At 34.1% G+C, this 22097-nt stretch overlaps 1 protein-coding gene across 1 annotated transcript in view; it reads left to right on the forward strand.

Moving 5' to 3' along the window:
• LOC116246784 (uncharacterized) overlaps positions 1–5408 on the forward strand; it is a 47922-nt gene extending 42514 nt beyond the window's left edge. Inside the window, exons 7-11 of the mRNA XM_031618646.2 lie at positions 3611–3757; positions 3847–3874; positions 3953–4023; positions 4559–4618; positions 5154–5408. Of these exons, the coding sequence (XP_031474506.1) occupies positions 3611–3757; positions 3847–3874; positions 3953–4023; positions 4559–4618; positions 5154–5222 (375 nt within the window). The 3' untranslated portion in view covers positions 5223–5408. The remainder of the gene's footprint in view (positions 1–3610; positions 3758–3846; positions 3875–3952; positions 4024–4558; positions 4619–5153) is intronic.
• The last annotated feature ends 16689 nt before the right edge of the window (positions 5409–22097 follow it).

Genomic DNA, 22097 nt, shown 5'->3' on the forward strand with positions numbered 1-22097 from the left:
TCTTTAAACCAAGTAGTATATTTTCCTACCTTCTGTACGGGCTCGGGCTCCAATATGAGATGTTCCTTCTCATGAGCGATCAAGGTTCTTTTTACTTGCATGGCCCACATCTCGTAATTTCCCCCATCCATTTTGGTGATAATGCTGGAAAATGGGGAACTCTTCATCTCTCCCGACGATGCAAAGGAAGAGGTATTAGCTCCACTGCTAATTTCAGACATCTTTCAACACAAAGGAGAACACCGAGCCACGGAATAAGAAGTGCAGGCAACAAGGAATATAATCACATATGTAAAGACAGCATGCTGATCATCGAGCAATAGCAGTCAAACGCACGAAGTAATCCATAAGTCTGATCGGCTGGAAGAGGAGGTAATAACAAGCTGACAACGCTGATCAGACACAAGCCGACGAAGAAGAACGAAGAGAGATACCAGAGACGACAGCGAAGCAGCGGTGGCAGGCAGCGGCAGAGCAGCGGTGGCAGGCAGCGGCAGAGCAGCGGTGGAGAGCAGCAACGGTGCAGGGCAGCAGCGAAGCAGCGGCAGTGCAGAGATGCTGCGAGAGCAGGCAGAAACGAATGCTGCGAGAGCAGGCAGAAACGACGGGCAAACGCGAGCAGGCGGCGGCGGGCGAGGACGCGAGCCGGCGGCGGCGGGCGATGCTGCGGCGAGACGCGAGCAGGCGGCGGCGGGCGATGACGGTCGTGGTCAGGCAGCGACGGACGGAGAGGGCAGCGATGCAAGCGGCAGCGACGGTCGTGATCAGAGTAGCGACGGGCGACGATGGGCGGACACGAGCGACGGGCGGAAGAGCAGCGACGGTCGTGATCAGGCAGCGGCTGGCGCCGCTCAATCAGCGACGACGCGCTGAGGAGGAGGCGGCTGGAGCTCTGATACCATGATGAATTAGGAGGAGATTATATTTTGATTAACCTCGAAATCTGCCCTAACTCCTCTTTATATAGACTAGAGGAGAGAGAGAGAGAAGATACAAGAGAACAATCTAAAAGAAATGTTATTACAAAAGTACCCTCTTAAACCTAAAACTGAATATAAACACATCTTAACATATAGGTTATAGCAAATGACTGAATGAGCCTTCATTAATTTGACATGACATATCATATCATCATAAGCCATATTAAGAAAAAAGTTTAAGGTATCATACATCACAAAATGAAATTGCTTAATCATCAATGCAAATAACAAATGAAAATAACATCAGCAGTCATCATCTTCATCCTTTTTTGCTGTAACCATAGCTTTATGGATACACCCTATGGTGGACTTATGTTCACTGTCAAGTTGTCAACAAACTTAGGACTTTGACCAGAGGTATGCATATATTTTTGATAACTTCATGCATGATCCCCAAAATTCATATTGAATATAAGTTCTATGATTGTAGCAGACTTTCTTTTATGGGGATGTGGATATGCTGCCTATTCGTCACTAGCGAATATTTGCCTCAAAGGATTTCTTTGTTTGGAAACACTTTGTACAATTGAAACATTTATACCAAAGTTAGTCGATCATGCGAAAATTTTCTCATGAGACTCAATAGTCAAGACATAGGCATGATCATATATATATATATATATATATATATATATATATATATTTTGACCTTTGAGCATTGTTCAATATAAATTGAACTTCATATGAAAATTTTCTCACGAGGCTCAATACCTAAGGATGATCGTGGGTATGGGTACTGGTATGAGTATGGGTTTAGACTATTTTCAAAAGACTTGGGTACAAGGGTGAAACGAGAGTAAGAATTCAAATAGACCTGATAACATATTCATGATTCAAAATTTATAGATTCTAAAGAGGAAACTATTGAATAACAATATAAAAATAACATACTAAAATTCCAAAATATATTAGCGTTAAACTCTCATATAGACTTATATCATAGTCACAAATAACGTTTCGGAGTTTTAAACGGTGAAGTTTTTCTCGAGTATAATATGGCGAGCTTAAAGATAGAAAAAATATGGTAAATTTTTAAAAATTTTAAAAACTAAAAATGAGGAAAGAATAAAATAAGTGAAAAACTAATAACACAAACATCTTGCAACAAATAAAAAATAGATAATTGAAAAAAAAAAATGAAAAAAAAAATGATAAATGAAAAAAATGCTTTAAAAACACATTTTTTTAAGGGACTGTTGTCCCTTGTTGAGTATGGGCTTGGAGGCCTAGTTTTGGGTGTTCTTTGAGACTTAGTAATACAAGTTATCCACTTCTAGTTGAAGTTTCTCCTTGTGTGAGTTCTTGGTGTAGCTGGTGTCTTCAAGGGTGTGATTATCAAAGTATTTCTTTCATCAAGTTCAACTCTGATTTACAACGGACTCCCCAACTGCTACATTTCTCGCTGTTCGGCCTTCCAACTCCTTCCTATCCTCTTATACAAAGTCCTCTTGTAACATTTTTTTTTTGAGGTTGTTTTTACTGCCCTCATTCTTTCTTAATAGATGTTCTCTTTCTGTTCTCTCAGGTGTTTTTTCCCTTTGCCCTTAGTGCCTGGTATATGTTCTGCATGTTACTGAGAGGTTTCTCATTGCTGTGTTACCTGCTGGTTTTGTGCATTAGTCATGATTTCTTGATATCTGCTTTAACAGCAAGATGTTGCACGTTAATGCCTTATTTGTATGCTGCTTATTGCTATTAACAGCAAGTTAGTGCCATTGGTGCATTGGTTCTCTCATTACTAAGAGATTTCTTGTTGTAGAGTACAGATTTATATCTATACTTGAGTGTCATGAAGATTGGATGTTATATTCTTTGAAAGAGATTCAAAGATTAAGGTTTCCTAACAGGACTGCAGGGTTTCTTAGCCTGGTCTACGTTCAAATGTAAAAGAATCTTGTTTTATATGTGGTAGAACAAAGTCAACCCTCAATAGGAAGATTAGAAAGAATCCATCGGACCATTCAAGGTCATTAGGTATGATAATTGGATTTTCAGCTATTTGTCTTGGAGAAAATAACAAACCCATTAAGTTCGATCTTCAATTTCAGAAATAGATAGATGACATGAATGAAAAGATGGAGGTTCTACATGAATACCCAAATTGGAAGTTGCTTCCACACCTGAGGAGAAAAAGGTTGTAGTACCCAAATGGCTTTACAAGATCAAATCTAAACTTGGTGTAAGATTGAGAGATAAAGCAAGACTTGTCACATGAGGTTTTGCACAAGATTATGGACAATAGTATGATGACCTTTAGCCATGTGGTCAAGATATGGACTGTTCACAATGTTATCTTTTTGGCAGTTGATTATAGATAAAAGTTGAGTCTATGATGAGACCTTAAAGTATTTCTGCTGCTCCTTTTCTATGTTGCTTTAAAATTTTACAGGGCAGTACACTAAGCTCAACTAATAGTTGGCTGTTTATGTCTAATGTATCCTGTACATCTGTTTAATTTTCTGGTCAGATTTGTGGGAAATATTTTTTTTGTTTTGCTAAATGTCATGTTTTTGTTTCTTTTTATGCTTCAATTTTGTTTTAGAAAATAATGAATTATATACTCCTTTGTTGTATTCACATCCTTTCTGCATTTCATTGAAGTGATGAAGATTTCTACTATGTAATAACAGGTGGAATCTGAGCTAACTGAACTTCCATCCGAGGAAAGGCATGAGTACCTGAAGTCTCTTGGTGTTAATGAAAGTGGTCTTGGAAATCTGATCAGAGAAACATATAGTCTTTTGGGATTGCGCACATATTTCACATCAGGTGAGAAGGTAAAGGAACTCTCACTACTATCTTATTATCTTAATATCTTGATGGTTTTATCCATATAATTGGATCTACTTTGTTTTCGTTTGTTCAGGAAACTAAAGCCTGGACGATTCTTGCAGGTTTTTCCCTCTTTCCTCCATTTGTAAGCTTCATAGTGCATTCCTGTCACATTCTTGACTCTGATTTCTGGTTTTTAGGGATGACTGCACCTCAAGCAGCAGGAGTTATTCATTCTGATTTTGAAAAGGGCTTTATTCGAGCGGAAACAGTAAGAGCATGTGCTTGGTTCATTTTATTCTAAAAAACAAATCTGGCTACACATATCAAGGGAAGCAAATATGGCTTTTCCTGATATGATGGGGTATCCTATATAATGAAACCTCTCTCTCCCCCTCTCTCCCTCTCAGGCACATGCACACATTCTATTCAAAAATTTGGTTATATATAAAAGTGTGGATATATATGTATAAGTATTTTTGTATGATAACACATGCATGTAGTTATGTAAGTCATCTATACAAACATATTAACTTAATGCACTGTATAAGCCTCTATATTTTTTGAGGAAGTGTTTGAATTCCACTGGTTTTAATCCTGTTTAAGTAGTTGCAGATGAAAAGAAGTTCAGCTCAAAATGAGTGTCAAGGTTTAACTGGGAATGGAGCTAGGATGTGCATCTGTGAACTTGATATCTTTGTGTCCGCGATTCATCTTGGCATCTCATTGTCCATCTGATATTGGTCCTTTTTTGTGTGTGTGCATGGTCACTTGATATTTAGTGTTAATCTATGTGTTTTCTGCAGGTTGCCTACGATGACTTTGTTGCTGCCGGTTCACTAGCAGCTGCTAGAGAAAAGGGCCTTGTAAGTTTCTTTCAGTAAAATTATCACATATGCCCTTCTGAATGCATTTTCATTTTTGGTTATGGGTCAGCACCCTATTTTACAGGTACCTGTTTTGTTTTAAAAATTGCTGATTTCTCAGTTTGATTTCATGTCTCATTTCTGTCTTCAGGCTGGACGATGCTGGTCCTTATAGAATTAGTTGAGATATTGCATCCCTGTAAATTGGTGCTGTTTGGGTAACCATTTTTGGTCCTAAGATCTATGGTTGAATGTGCAAAATTTTCCACTTCATGTCCAGGCATAAAATTGAGTCTAGGCATTTTTTCTATTATTTGCCAAGTACGTAGAACATAATATCGCATGAGCATCACAGACAACAAATTAAATATAAGCACGTGTTCCTGGTGATGCATGTAATGAATGTCTTAGCAAAACAGGTCAAGGTTTGAATGAACGGGGGATAAAAGCCTCATTGTTGCTGTGCAAATAGTAAATATGCATTGCCAAATGTGCATAGGTATGGATGTTTAACCTCTTATGTTTGTTTACGCAGTTGAGGTCAGAAGGAAAAGACTATGTGGTTAAGGAAGGTGATGTGATGTTGTTCCGCTTCAACGTATAAATGGGGAATTCAATGTGGAGAACAAATAGTCGCGTTTTCATATTCCATTTATTTTTTTTCTCATTCGGTGACCAATATCGAATGGTTCTTGCAGCAGCCATTGCAGCAACCCTTGTAATTGTAATGAACTCTAGATAATGTATCATACATGGAATCAATGTTTTAGTCAAACTGTATTTGATTAAATAGTTCTTTCCTTAGTTAACTCATCAAATAAATGTGGTTTGGTTGCTTGAAAATTCAATTGTTTATCTCGGCCTTTCGGCTGAGATCAAGTGTCGTAAAAACAGAAAAGGTGCAGTTTGGTTGATGCAATATGGTGATCAGCGTTTGGGACCAACTTCTGAAAAATTTGGAAATGTTCATGGCACAGTTATTATTAGATGAAGGGAAATGCTAGAAATATTTAACGACGATTCCTTTTGAGAAATTAAATTATGTATAATTCAGAAGTTAAGTTTTACATCTCTCTCTCTCTCTCTCTCGTATTACTAAGCATAAATGTAATGCACTGCAATGAGAAAATTGTAGCATTATCATTTGGCAGTGGACTAGGGTACCTACTGTTTGCATCTTACGGTGTTCAAGGACTACAGCTGGCCATAAATTGCACAACTGAAAATTTGATTCGAGGAAAATTCGCCTGTTGGCATGCAGAGTGGTGGATTACTTCTCTTGGCGTTGCTTGCATAGGCTTGTCTACATATGCTACATATACAGTATGTTATGCACATATATTATATTATCTGTGGTTAATATATTTTCTGGACTTATTAGACAACAAAGCATGTTAGCAATTATCTTTATTTAATATTAATATGTACACAAATTCGTCTTTGCTTGCTTAATGCAGCCTACGCTTTAAAAGCTTGGTTTGTTCTCTTCAATCAAGTGCTTTCGAACAATATGAGAAGTTAAGTTAATTGCTGTAAACATAGCTGAGCATGAAAGATCTAACTTGGCACATGTGATAATAAGTACACTATGTAAGTCACATCTATATATATAGTCCATCACTATACTGGATGCAATATATCGTTGGATGGTTAAAATTAAAATCCATCACTAAAAGCATCATGAACAGCTGCTAATTTTCATTTAAGCCGTTTTGGAGTGAAAACACTTTCTTTTTTAAGATTATATCGTCAAAAGAACTCTGAGAGCACGCACCAATCAATCTTATTTCCTTACTCCCAAGTAGAGTGAACAAGGGTCGATCTCATACGGAATTTGGAAAGTGAATAAATACATATGTTTAAATAAATTCTACTTCATTAATAGTGAATAAATGTTCGCAAGAGTGTATGACATTAAATTCCTAAGTAAGCTCAGGTTTTAAATTCAATGACATGCCTTGATATATTTCTCAAGAGCACCAAACTCAACCTATTTATCTAAACAAGAATGGAAAACAAGTTTGAATACAAACTGTAATGAAGATATCAACCAAAACATTACATACAAAGACATGCACCAGCTGTGAAAACCCCAAATTTCACTTGCACAAAATCTCTATTTTACCCATAGCCAAAGCTTATATTATCATGACCACTAATCCAAATCATGGACTAAATACAAGCCTCCTGTAATGCCCCATTTGCCAAATCCCAACCTGTTCCCTAGCAATTTCAGTTGCAGCTTGAAAATGTCTATGCACTAGGACAACCAATCGCTTAACAACTCCATTATAAGTCCCCCAAGATTGTTCACAATCTTATATATAAGTCTAAACTTTTGGAGTATTACATTCCACCCTCCTCAAAGCACACAAGTCTACACGTGTGGGACCCCATGTCTGAGTGTTGAATTGAATCTCATACATTACAATGATCTACCTAGTGGATCCCAACCTACCCTATAGTAGTTTCCATTGGAACGCAAAAAGCTAAGAATTAGAACAACCAATTACTTAACTACCACCATTGTACCTCCACAAAGATTTTTCACAACCTTAGGTACAAGACTAAACTTTTGGTGTCACACTCTAATTCAAAAATATCATCTAAATTTAACGTCAATCCTAGTTCTAGACAAAAACTACATCATTTATGTGCTTTAAAGGTCCAAGATAGATCCATATCACATTCAAATCTTACCTTTCGATCCATTTCAAATCCAAATTGTTAATTTCAAAACAAATATCTCACTTTCAATTGATTTAAATGATTATAATCATTGAGCAAATGAATGAATTAAATCCCTATCATGTTCATGCAAACTTGCGATTTAAATAATTTAAATCAAATAATATATTCGAAATTACAAGTTAAACTCATTGGATAAGCTACAATTGAGCAAATGAATGACTTAGATCTTTATCATATTCAAATGTCCTTGTTATTATAATTATTTAAATAAATCAGTGTTGAGGCAATACTGATTTTTTCATCATTGCCAAAAGCGCCTCCATTGTTCCGATCAGGACAAGTGGGTTGGGCCAAATGGCCGGCGGACGTGAAACGACAATTCCTAGGCAACTCACCATATATATGGCATTGTCTTTCTATATCTATTCATAGAAGCAAGCTCAATGAAAAGAGAAGTGGAACTAGGGGAACGTGAAAGCCAACAGCCTGACGGTTGACAATTGCCTGCAAACTACTTGAGCTTCAATGAAAAGAGAAGTGGAACTAGGGGAAGGTGAAAGACAACAGCCTGACGATTGACAGTTGCTTGCAAACTGCTTGAGGCGTGGGAAGGGTGTCCATGTCTGTTAAGGAGAAGAACAGGCATGGTGTGTGACGTCCTCAACAAAGCTAGAAAGCCACTTGCAACTCAAATTGCTTAAAGTTACGTTACGTTGGAACAAAGACCTATTTGAGAAGGAATCAAAACAAGGATGGACGCTATGCATCTGGTCAGATAACACGCATCGTAGGCCATCCTCGGTTTTCTTCGTTTTTTATGAAGCTTTTATAGCTGGATCTCCACCCAATTCCAATTTCTCCTTTCCATTAATGTAAGTTTCATTCTTTTAGAAAGCAGTTGCAAAGCATGGGGCTTTGCTCGTGACGTGATGTGACTTAATATGACGTGACTGCTTTCCTTTTCTTTCCAAAATCCATTAAGGTGGAGTTGTGGAGTCTAGTTCTGAAGGCCGTGTTTAAGTCAAGTAAAGGCTCTCAAGTCAATGTGGAGCAAGCTGCAAGCGTCACTTGCTTGATAGACCTCCCAGCACCAATGTGATTAGAGCACACACGAGAGGACGGGCAGCTTCACATCTGATTTGACTAGCAGCCCATCAGCTGGTCGAGTCCTTACTATACGTAACATTCATTGAACCGACCGACCTTAGCGACCAGTTATAGGACCTTCACGTTGTTGGCCTCTTCAAACCGCTAGTAGTGGACCTTCCAATGCGATTGCATGCTTTCTGTGCTCCTTTAGATGCGTATTACAAGTCAATTTTATTGGATCAAGTCATTCATATGATTGTAGTCAATTTAGTGAGACTGACAGGTATTACATATATGGAAATTAGTCATTTAAATTATTGTAATCATAAGTTTATATCACACAAATGAAATTTAAGCCATTTATTTTCAATTATAATACATCAAATGTGTTTAACTTCTAATGACATCTATATTGATTAATTTAAATGATTGTCAACACATTTTCGCACGTAGGCTTGAAAAATAGGCTAAGTAACTCAAGCTCATCGCGTTAAAACTCGGATTGAACTTGAGTTTTCCTTTTTGTTAAATAAGCTAAGCTCGATTTAAATTAAAACTTGAATGTATAAATGATCTGAGGACGACTTTAAATTAAAACTTGAGCTTGACTCAAATAAGCCCGAGTTGGCTCGTTTACCTTATTTTTGAAATATGAAAAAATAGCTTCAGATTTGCGAAAAGAACAGCAAAAAACTCCTTTTTGCAAATATATTATTCAATAATGTTGCGGCTTTAACATTTTAGAATTATGACAGCTTTTTGAAAATAGACAAAAAGTTTGGGTCATTTTGAAATTAAATGGTATAAAAGCCTTCACTTCACCTGCAATCCTCCTTTGCTTCTTTCATTTCTCTCTCTCTCTCTCTCTCTCTCTCTCCTCCTCCTATCCCATACCTCTTCACTCCTCCTGTTCTCCCAAATCTCGAGTTCCACAACCGTGCCAGCATCTCTGACGGTTAGCATGCCAACAACGATTCTGAGGCTGCAACCCACCATAGTAGAACGATGGCGGTAAACCCATGCTTAGCTTTCACTATCTTTTCTGTTTATTTATTATTTTATGTATTTCCTTTTAATTTTTAACAGGTTCTCCCCCTTTTGGCTGAGGGTTTTCGTGGATGAAAACTGAATCTGCCTTGTCTGGCAAGGCTATCGGTGGCTCTGAGACCAGGCAACCCATCATACATGATGAGGGCTGACCTAGAATAAGTTTTCATGTTGCTGCGCCCTACAGTGATGACCCTAATTATTTTATCTAAATGTCATTCCTCTCAGTTTTAGAAACTCCATTTAAGTAATCAAGTTACATGAGCTTAAATGAGGTCATTCCTCTTTGTTTTTAGGGTTTCTAGAAACTCCATTTGAGAAATTGAGTTAAACGAGCTTGAACAAGGTCATTCTGCTTTGTTTTTAGGGTTCTCTGTAGGGTTTCAAAAACTCCATTTGAGAAATCAAGTTGCACAAGCTTAAAAGAGTCGAGTTCAAGCTTGACACAAATTGTCAAGTTGAGCTCGAGTCAAGCACTAATTAGTCAAGTTGAGCACGAGCTCGACTCTGCTATTGTTCACTTCTATTCATACGAATACGAAAGGGGTTCAAGTCTTTCATTCACTCAATTGTAGTTCATCTTGTGAGTTTAACCTATAATTACATCTATATTGATTGATTTAGATGATTATTATTATAAGTTTGTATTTAAACAAATGAGATTTAGGTAATTTATTTTTTCAGTTATAACTTATCTAGTGTTCTCATCTGGCTACGATTGAGCTAATGAATAACATAAAATTTCATTCATATTAGTATGAAATTATGATTATAATCATTTAATGAATCTCTATAAAATGAATTACATGTTCAATATAGTAGATGAATTAGAATTGAGCAAATGAATGACTTAAATCTCAATTGTATAAATACAAACTTGTAATTATAATAATTTAAACGAATCTTTCTCTCTCTCTCTCTCTCTCTATCTATATATATATATATATATATATATATATATATATATATATATATATATATATATATATATATATATATATATATATATATATATATATATATATATATATATATATATATATATATAATTGCAAGTTAAACTCATTGGATGTACTACAATTGAGCAAATAAATGAGTTAAATCCATATCATATTCATATGAACTTGGCATAACAATTATTTTTAATAAATCTTTATAAATGTATTCATTAGTTTATCTCACTTGAAGAAATATAATTAAACAAATGAATGACTTATATCCCATTTTTATGAACATGAACTTGTTTTTATAATCATTTAAATCAATCAACATAAATGTAATTACACATTAAACTCATTTGATGAACCATAATAGACCAAATGGATGACTTAAATCCCAACTGTTTAAATATGAACTTATGAGTACAATCATTTAAATCTATCAATATAAATCTAATTATCAATTAAACTTATTAAATGAACTATAATTGAGCAAATGAATGAATTAAATCCCTTCCATGTTTATGCAAACTTGTGATTACAATCGTATAAATCAATCAATTTATATGCAATTAATATTTAAACTCATTAGATGAACTATAGCTGAGCAAATGAATAACTTCAATCTCTCTCATATTCATCTAAACTTATGATAACAATCATTGAAATGAAGCTCTCAATCATTAAACCAATCAATATAGATGTAATTACAAGTTGAACTCATTTAATGAACTACAATTGAGTAAATGAATCTTAAATCTCTATCGTAATCATATGAACTTGTGATTATAGTCTTTCAAATCAATAAATGTAAATGTAAGTATAAGTTAAGCTTATTAGATGAACTACAATTGACCGAATGAATGACTTAAATCTCTATCATATTTATACGAACTTATGATCATAATAATTTAAATGAGCAAGTATAAATGCAATTATAAGTTAAACTCATCGGATAACTACAATTGAACGAATCAATGACTGAAATCCCTATCATATTCATATCAACTTATAGTAACAATAACTTTAATGAACCTTTGATTCATTTAAACAAATTAATATAGATGCAATTATAAGTTGAACTCATTGGATGAACTATAGTTGAACAAATGAATGACTCAGTTCCTTTTGTATTCATATGAATTTATAATTACAATCTTTTAAATATATCAACATAAATGTAATTACAAGTTAAACTCATTGGACGAACCACAAATGAGTGAATGAATGACATAAATTCATATTATATTCACAAGAACTTGTTTTTACAATTGAAATCAATCAATGTAGATACAATTACAAGTTAAGCTCATTAGATGAAGTGCAATTGAGCAAATGAATGACTATAAAACTTATCGTATTTATATAAACTTATGATTATAACCATATAACCATTTAAATCAATCAATATATATGTAATTTAATATCAATCTTATTTGATGAACTATAATTGAGCAAATGCATGATTAAATTGCATTCATGTTCAGACAAACATGTCAATGCAATCATCTAAATGAACCTATAATGATACAATTACAAGTTAATCATATTTAATGAAATATAATTGAACAAATGATTGACTCAAATCTCATTTGTTTGAATACGAACTTGTGACTACAACAATTTAAATCAATTAAAATAAATGCAATTACAAGTTAAATTCATCAGGCGAACAATATTGGGGCAAATGAACAACTTAAACTCCACTTGTTTAAATGAATATGTATAGGAGGAATTATACACTCAACTCATTAGATGAGCTAGAATTGAGCATATAAATAACTTAAACTCTTGTCGTATTCATACAAACTTGTGATTACAATCATTTAAATGAACCTATATATATGAAACTGCATGTTAATAAATGAATGACTTAAATTCCCTTTTATTTGAATACGAACTTGTGATAACAATCATTTAAATAAATCAATATAGAAGCAATTATAGTTAAACTCATTGAATAAACTACAATTTGGCAATGAACGACCTAAACCCCTGTTGTTTGAATACGAATTGGCGATAACAATCATTTAAATTAATCAATATAGATATAATTACAAGTTAACTCATTGGAGGAACTATATTTGAGCAAAAAAATGACTTAAATTCCAATCGTATTCACACGAACTTGTCATTACAATCATTTGAATAAATCAATATACCCTAAGCCAAATCCTAGACCCAAAACAAATTTGCAACTACTCAATCCAAAATGAATTTCTATACCCTTGTTCGAACCCAAACACAAAATTCAATTTCAGAACCCAACTTTAGACACGAGATTCAAACCCAACATCCAATTCTCAGATCCAAATTAGATCCAAAACCCAAGTCTAGATAGAAATCAAGAAATTAAAACTCAAATTCCAAAGCTGAGATCCAAATGACAAAATTCAATGCTATTGAGCACCCCGCACACGTGCATGGACCTTCCTTTGTTTTATGTTTCGTTCTTGTGCTGAAATGCGTTAATAAGCTTAAACCACTCAGTAGAGTGTGTTGGCAACCAATTGAACCCCAATCCGGATCTAAACAACCCGAAATCATTCAAAACGGAGTCGGCTTCATTTTTAACGAAAACCATTTTTACCCCTTTTAAATATATATCTAAAATATGATTTTTAGCTCTTTTTATTTTATTCTTTGAACGACCCTCGGGAGGTGAAATCAACATCTTAATGGTTCATAGAAGACAATAAGGGGTGCGTTTCACCCCCCTTTATGCAAACTTGGTGTGGCAGGGCTGCTTCGACATGCTGGCAGGGCAAGCGTAGGCACGCATCCATGCACTGCACGGTCACGCATGAGCACACCTTTGCGCATCGCGCCTGGCCTCACGCCGCGTGTCGAGACCTCCCATTTTGATGAAAAATTGGCTTGGCTGGGTCGACATTAGCCCACACACCAAAGAGGTGTTTGCAGGGCTAATGGCCAATCCCACTTAGTCAAAGCCTATTTAAAAAAATTAAAAATTATTCAAAAAATACTTGAAATTTGCATGAAAATCATGTTAAATTAAAAGAAGATCAAATTTTGAATTTTGACTCCAAAACTCTTTATAAATACCTCTACAATCCTCCCTCTTGGGCATGAGCTAACCCTTGGGGGAATTTTTAGTGCTTTATCACTTGAAATCTTAAAGTTTTTCCTTAACTTTTTCTCTCAATTTCTCTCTTCTTCTCTTCTTCTTTTTCTCCAACCTTGAGAGCAAGCAAGCTCAAACTCTTCAAGGGAGCACGAAGAGATCTCTTGGGGGAGATACCCTCATCATCTTGAGGTTTCATCTTAGGTGACCCTAGGATCATTCAAAAGAAGAAGACATTTCTAATATCATCTATATTCAAGGTATGTAATCATCCTCTCATTTATTTTCATTTCCTCTTGCCACCTCCCCATGGCCATGCAAAAAGCTCTAAAGATTTCTTATCCGAAGTCATGAGCTACTCTTGAGTGTACTAGGAGTATGAGTAGGGTGAATAAATTACATTTCCTCATTTATTTTCAAAAAGGTGCTTGTTACATTGCTTTACTCATCATTTATCTTTGAGATGATGCTTATGCATGATGTATTAATTTTTCTTAATTAATGAGCAAATGCATCACAAGAATGAGTGTTTTGGTTGAGATCTTTTCATTATTATGTTGATTTTTGAGGTTGGAATTCGTCCAACCTGGGAAAGCTCTTTACAAATATGTACACATTAAAATGTATTTTCATGTAAATATCATAATTAGTTTCTTTCTTAATCACCCGATTAGGAATATCAAATAGTGTTTTGTTACGTTGTTTTCTATGTCATGACTATTTGGTTTTCTTCCATACCTAATGGTGGGAGAAATACATTCTCTTGTAACAAACAAAATGATTATGGTTTTATGTTCACATATAAAAAATATTGGAATCATGTTTTCCAAAAGATTTTCAAAAGCAAAAACACTCTCTAATGGGGCCTTGGAGACTTAGCTTAAGCTCTTGCATAAGCCCAAGTTCCTCTTCGGCCTACATAAAAAATTGAAGTCGGATATTTTTAAGTTATTTATTGATTTCGATTCTCATAAAGACATATGCGTATATATATGCTATATACGTATATGTGCACATGACTATCTCTCTTTGTCTTTCTCTCTTTATGATTTAACATATTATTTTACAAACTCTCGTATATATAAATATATATACGTGTATTCCATTCTAAAATCTCTCTCTCTCTCTCTCTAGAGTTTTATTTTCTTTAAAAAAAATCTCTTTTTCTCTAAAATCTCTCTCTTTTTTTAAAATTTTCTTCTCCCTCTTCATTTGAATTAATACTTTCTTTTCACAAGCTTTCATATACGTATCCATACGTATATATATATATATATATATATATATATATATATATATAAGTATGTACATATATATGTATCTTTCTCTCTTTTAAATCCTTTGTTTTGTGATTTTCAAAATCTCTTTATCTTTCTCCATATTCCTCTTGTATTGAAGTCTTTCCTCTTTTCTATTCCTTTGAATATCTCTCTCCCAAGAACTTTTCATTTGCCTACTTCATCAAGACCAAAACTTAAGTAATGACTCAATATTGGAATCATGCTTGATGGTCTACAATCTCATTCCATTTATAAATACTTTTATCTTTACGTAAAAGTGTTTATGATAAATATTTAAATAAAAATAATAAGCTTAGATGTATGTGATGGTAGGAATACTTTTAGATAAATGTTGTGATAAGAATGAACGATTTGCTTATAATCATGTAGGGCCAATGCATTCATACGTTTACTTTCACTTAACATCACGAACGATCACAAACACCTCTCTAAAAGAACTTAAGCAGGATGAGATGAAGTTCTAGGTAGGTAGCAACCGAATTAAAGCAAAGTCTCAAACCTACACTTCTTAAGAGAACACTAAATCAACTTCAAAAGTAATTTTCAAGGGTTTCTAGAAAATATTTGTAAAGATCTTCTAATTCAAAATTTCAATCAAATCAAAGCAAAGGACATTTAAAAACTTTCTCAAAAATTTGAAATATCAAGTCTTCAATATTTTTTCAAACACCGCACCACATTTAGAATGAAAAATATGTTTAAGTAAAAATGAAATGCATCAAGAAAAACATAGTCATTGAATTGATTACCCTGATAAAGGGGCCAAGAACGATCGATCCTCCTACTGTTGGGTGAGTCCATTTCTATCTCATTTAAAATAAAACTCACTTTTTTAGCACTCCAAAAATCAAATAATATTTTTGGGGATGCGAATAGAAAAATGAGATTTTATTTTGAAATGAGAAAGAAAGGAACTCGCCCATCGGTACAAGAATTGACCGTTCCCAGCGCCTTTGCCAAAGGTAACCAATCCAAGGGCTGTGCTTATGTTTGATGCATTTCGTTGTTGTGTAAACATCTTTTTTATTCTAAATGTGGTGCGCTGTTTGAGTAAATATTGATGATTTGATGTTTCAAAATTTTTGAGAAAGTTTTGAAGAATCATTTGAGAGTTTAAAACATTTTACTTTAGAAAATGTTGAGTGAAATTTTTTTTATAAATATCATTTATAAACATTTGAGATCACTTTTGGAAATCACTTTGGTGTTCTCTTAATGCTCTAAGTAGGTTTGAGGTCTTGCTTTAAGTCGGTTACTACCCAGTTAGAGCTCAATCTCATCTTGCTTAAGTTCTTTTAGAGAGGTGCTTGTGATCATTCATAGTATTAAGTGAATGTGAGTATATGAATATATTGATCCTACATTATTAGAAAAAAATCATTCATTCCTACCATGACATTCTCTAGAAGCATTCCTACCATTACATACATCTTAGTTTCTCATTTTTGTTTATAAAATTGTCATAAGTATTTTTATGAAAAGAGAATGTTTTTAAAAATAGAATGGTGTTGTAGACCATCAAGCATGATTCCAATGTTATTACTTGAGTTTTGCACTTAGTGAAGTCAGAAAATGAAAAGATCTTGGGAGAAAAATATTCAAAAGAATGGAAAAGAGAAAATGCTCTAATTCGAGAGGAATAGAGAAAAAGAGAGAGAAAAAGAGATTTTAAAATCACAAAATAAAAGGTTTTTAAAAAAAGAAAGAGAGAGAGGTACGTATACATATACGTACCTATATATATATATATATATATATATATATATATATATATATATATATATATAATAGCTTGTGAAAAGAAAGTATTAACTCAAATAAAGAGAGAGAAGAAGATTTTAGAAAAAGAGAGAGAGAGATTTTAGAGAAAAAGAGATTTTTTAGAGAAAATGAGACTCGAGAGAGAGAAAGAGAGAATATATATATATATAAATATATATATATATATATATACATATGTGAGAATTTGTAAAAGAAAGTGTTAAATCATAAAAAAATAAGGACAAAGAGAGATAGTCATGTGCATGTATATGTATATAACATGTATATACATATATGTCTTCATGAGAGTTAAAATCAAGAAATGACTTGAAAATATTCAACTTCAATTTTTTTGTAGGCTAGAGAGAAACTTTGATTCATGCAAGAGCCTAGACTAAGTCTCCAAAATCTTATTAGAGACAGTATTTTCATTTGAAAATCTTTTAGAAAACATGATTCCAAATATTTTGTATATTAACATAAAATCATGATTGTCTGTTACAAGAGAATATATATCTTCCACCATTGGCTATAGAAGAAAATCAAACACACATGAAATAGAGAGCAACGTAGTAAAGTACTCATTGGGGTTCTTAATTTGATGATTAAGAAAGAAACTAAACGTCTGAATGACATGAGGATGCATGTTAATGTGTACATATTCGTGAATGACTTTCCCTAGTTAGACAAATCTCAACCTCAAAATCAACAAAAAAATGAATAAATCCCAACCCCAAACACTCATTCTCGCTGTACATTTGCTCATCAATTAAAAAAAATTAATACATCATGCATGAGATCATCTCAAACATAAATGAAGAATAAAGCGATATATCAAGTACATTTTTTAAAATGAACGAAGAAATGGAATTTATCTCCCTAAGCGATCCCCTCATGTTCCCTTGAAGAGTTTGGAATTGGAGAGGCTTGCTCTCAAGGTTGGAGAAGAAGAAGGGAAGAAGAGAAAAAATCTAGATTTTCAAGTGACAAAACACTAGAAGTTTTTTATGGGTCATGCTCAAGAGGGAGGATTGTGGGGGTATTTATAGAGAGTTTTGGAGCCAAAACTCAAAATTTGAATTTTTTTAAATTTAACAAGATTTTCGTGCGAATTCACAGTATTTTTAAATAATTTTAATTTTTTAAAAATATGATTTAACTAAGTGGAATTGACCGTTTGCCCTGCAAAGACCCATTTGGGGCATGGGCAGGGTAATGTCCACCCTAGATGGTTAAAACTGCCCCCAAGGGGCGGTTTAGCACAAAAATAGGGGCATGCATGCCTGTTCGGTGCATCAGTGCTATCACACAGCAGTGCATTAGGCACTAGTGAGTCACGTGACGCGCACAACGCCTGTTCGCACCTTTGCGACGCATGTGCAGGAGCGCTCACCATCACAAGTGCACTCGCCATCGCGCGCAGCAGGGTGCATGAGCAAGCGCCATTGCATGCAGCATGGTTTATTTTCTTTTTTTTTTTTGCATAAACTAAAATAAAATGGAATAAATAATAAAAAACGATGTTTTAATAAGAAGGCATAAAACCAATTTTTTGAATGTGTATAAAAATGGTTTTTGTTACAAATGGGGGTCGACTCCGTTTTGAGTGACTCCTGGCTCATTTTAAATCTGGATTGGGTTCAATTGGTTGCTAGCGCGTTCTAAATGAGTTGTTTAAGCTCAAAAACACAATTTTGGTGTAAGGATGAGAAATAAAATAAAGGGAAGGTTTTTGAGCTCATGTCCGGTGCTTGATAGCATCAAATTTTGTTGTTTTGATCTCGATTTTGGATTTTGAGTTTGAAATTATTGATTTGGATCTAAACTATGATTTTGGATCTAATTTAGATCCAGTTGTTGGATTTTGGATTTGAATCTCGCGTCTAAAGTCAGGTTTTGAATTTGAATTTTGTGTTTGGGTTCGATCAAGGGTTTAGAAATTTATTTTGAATTGAACAGTAGTGAATTTGTTTTGGGTCTAGGATTGGGCTCAGGATACAAAGATTAAATATGAATACAGTAATTTTGAAAAAATTTGAGATGATAATAGATGCCCCTTTTGTTACTAAGCCGGCACTAGCCGATCTTAGTGACAAAGATAAGCAGCCTAAATTTTTTTCAAACAAAACATGTTTGGAGTAATGTTTCAAGCTTAACCCCTTACATGAATGGGTTATTTGAGCTTATGTTGCAGGCTTAACCCCTTACCTACGTGGGTTTGCTGAAAATAGGTTCAGGTTTAACCCCCTAAATGGATTGCCTTGACTTGTATATCAGGTTAACCTCTTACCTACGTAGGTTATTCTTGGCTTGCATTATAGGATTAACCCCTTACCTACATGGGTTGCTCTTTTGTCCATAGTTTCATGTTTTACCTATTTCCTGAATGGGTTGCTCGATAACAAATGGAATTGCAGAAAAGAACTCTCATCACCTCGAATACTTTTGTTGAAGCCGGGAATGAGACCCTATTGCTCCTACATTGGTTGTGACAAGAAGACTTCCTATCACCTTGAATGCCTTATGGTGAACTTTTTGTTTTCACAGGATTTTGACTTGTTTAGTAAAATTCTCCAAACTAGCACTTGGGTTGGGCTTGCTTTGAAAAAGCCCTTGGCCAAACGGCCAAGTTGTACTTGCTTCATAAGATTCTCATGTCTAGTGACAAGGTTTTAGAATGCATCGAACCTACCAGCCGAGATGTGCTTGATCAAATCTTTAGCTTAGCAACAGAGTTCATTTGATTGGGACATGACCCCTTTTCTTGATGGACAAGAATGATATGTGAAAGAAAAATATATGTCAAAAAAATTTAGAAAATGCCTCAAAATATTCATAATTAAAAAAATGTCCTAGTGTTAGCAATTGCCATGACTGACATGAGATAAGATATGATTCAAAACAGAATGTGCTGACGTACTAGGTAAAATATATATGTTTAATGTCTTGGGTTGGGACTGAGGCAAAGAAAATAATGGAAAATGCTCCAGTGTGAGCAATTGCCATGACTGATAAGTGATAGAATATGATTAAAAACAGAATGTGCCATGTGTTGGGTAAAAGATAAATGTTTAACGTCTTGGGTTGGGACTGAGGCGAAAAAAATAATGGAAAATGCTCCAGTGTTAGCAATTGCCATGACTGATAAGTGATCGGATATGATTCAAAACAGAATGTGTCATGTACTAGGTAAAAGATAAATGGTTGATATATTGGATTGAGACTGAGGTGAAGAAATAATGAAAATTAACCCAATAAAAAAACGGTGTAGACAAAATTATATAAAGAAAATTGATATTTTTTTCAGTAATAGGAAAATGCGGGTGAAAGATAATAACATGTGTATGAGATTAGGTATAAAAGAATTTTTGTTTTGTCTTTAATGACAAGAAAGTGAGAGAAAGCTTATAGAAAAGAAATTTTTTATAAGAATATAATCAGTAGATGGTGATTTTCATATCGAGATATCAAGTTGATAGATATCAAGTTGATAATATAGGAGAACAGAGAAAAATATGAGCAACCTACTACTTGTGAAGAATCTTAATTTTGAAATGATTAAAAATCTCAAGGAGATTAGAATAAATACATGATGTTTGATTTATATAGACATAGACTCAATATGGGTAAATGAATAAGTTAAAATCACATGATGATGACTGAAATCAGAATACATTGTAAAGAAAAGGTTGACGATTAACATGGAATAATTGATAACCCAATAAAATCATGGTAGTAAAATAGGAGGAAAGACACACTATGGGTATTGAAGCTAGAAAATTATTTGGCTAAATATAAACGAAAGAAAAATAATGCATGACCTGAGTCAAACAAAGTTGGTAATTTATCATGTTTAATAATAGAATGTTGGACAAATGAATAAATGAGCGATTGACAAGGTATGATAAAACATAGCTTTTGAAGCAATTTTTTAAAAAAATAGACTTGCCAAATGATAGAATTTGAAAAATCAATGGGTTTAAGACGTGGTCATGTTAAAAAATACATAGAGATGATCGAAGAAGACAATGATTTAAATGAGGAAGATAAAATGTAAAATTATTGAATTAATCAAAGAGTATATGGAAGACACACATGCACTCATCATACAATGATAACTATCTAGCACTTTCTAAAGTCATATACATTTAACATACATATATTTGAAAAAGGAGCTCTAGAGTCATATACATTTATCATGCATATATTTGAAAAAGGAGCATAGGACCCTACTTGAGTTTGGTTTAATCAATTATACTTACTCCATATAAGATATGCCAATATACCTTAGCAAAGAAGAGGCTTAGTACCAACATAAACTCCTTCATTTGGGAACTAAGGGTAAGGTTTATTCACTTTTTCTTGGACACTCATCGATATACCACAAGTTACCACTCATGGTACTAACGAGAGGCTTTCCCGCCCAAGGTGCAGTCTAGTTGTAAGGCTTAGTCTTATGCTACCACCTAAGACTGAGCCCGACAACATGATAACCGGGACAAATAACTATGAGTAGTTTTCAAAATATGAGCAAACATGCAAAATCGGTTGTCTCTAATATAATGTTTCCTAAGATGATGATTAAAATAAGAAGAAGAACAAACATTGTTTTCAATCAAGTTTTAAATTGAGGAGGGTTGTATTTGATCCTAAATCTAAGTGAAAATGATTGTTCATCCTCAATTAATTTTATATGCAAAAAAGCAAATACAATCACGAAGCAATGTAGTGAAATGCCGATAGGGTCAAGGCCAAAGAAGGAGGCATGCTTTATCATTGGCAATATATGAGATGTTCAAGTTAGTGAAAATGCATCAATGATAATCATAGCCAAATGATGATGGGTCCTATCATGGTTGCCCTATCCAGAAAAGTTGGGCAATACGAACATCTAAGAGGTCACTTTCATCAGTAAAAAGGTTCACTTCCACTGTACAAAGCATCATACAATGTTTAATTCTTCTTATGACTTTTCGAGATAAGGTGGAAGGTTCAACATAGACTCCAAATTCTTCATACAAATTTTTTAGGTTGACGCTTTGACTCTCGTCCAGTAAAATGAGTTATAAGGTCATTTGTGTTAACCTTAATCGGGTTCATTTTCTTTAATAGATCATTTGGGTCACAAGTTGGGATAGGAAGGTTTAGTATTTCGGCAAATTCATCTAATAATACTGTCATTTCTTCTCATGAAAACAAAAAAGAGTAGGTCCTTGGGTTCCATTGCTCGGCAATTGCATGCATCAAATTTCCATCCACTGATTGCATGTCTCCAGCTGTCACTATCTTTAGCATACATTCTTCAAAGTAGGAAGGAAACAACCGAGAGAAGGTGGGATGCCAAGACCGAAACCATTTGAGAGCCAAAGGTTTAGACTCAAGAGAGATATAGACCATTCGGGTCCTTCCTCGAAGAGGATGTGATCATAAGGAAATGTGACAGCACATTGGAAAGAATTCGATTGATGACTCTAGAGGGTATATATTAAATTAGTGAAAAGAGTGACTAGGTTGACAAAAACAATATGAAGTAGAGGTATATAAAGAGGTTGTAAATCATCACATAA

The sequence above is a fragment of the Nymphaea colorata genome, chromosome 2 (assembly GCF_008831285.2).
Source record: "Nymphaea colorata isolate Beijing-Zhang1983 chromosome 2, ASM883128v2, whole genome shotgun sequence".
NCBI lineage: Eukaryota > Viridiplantae > Streptophyta > Magnoliopsida > Nymphaeales > Nymphaeaceae > Nymphaea > Nymphaea colorata.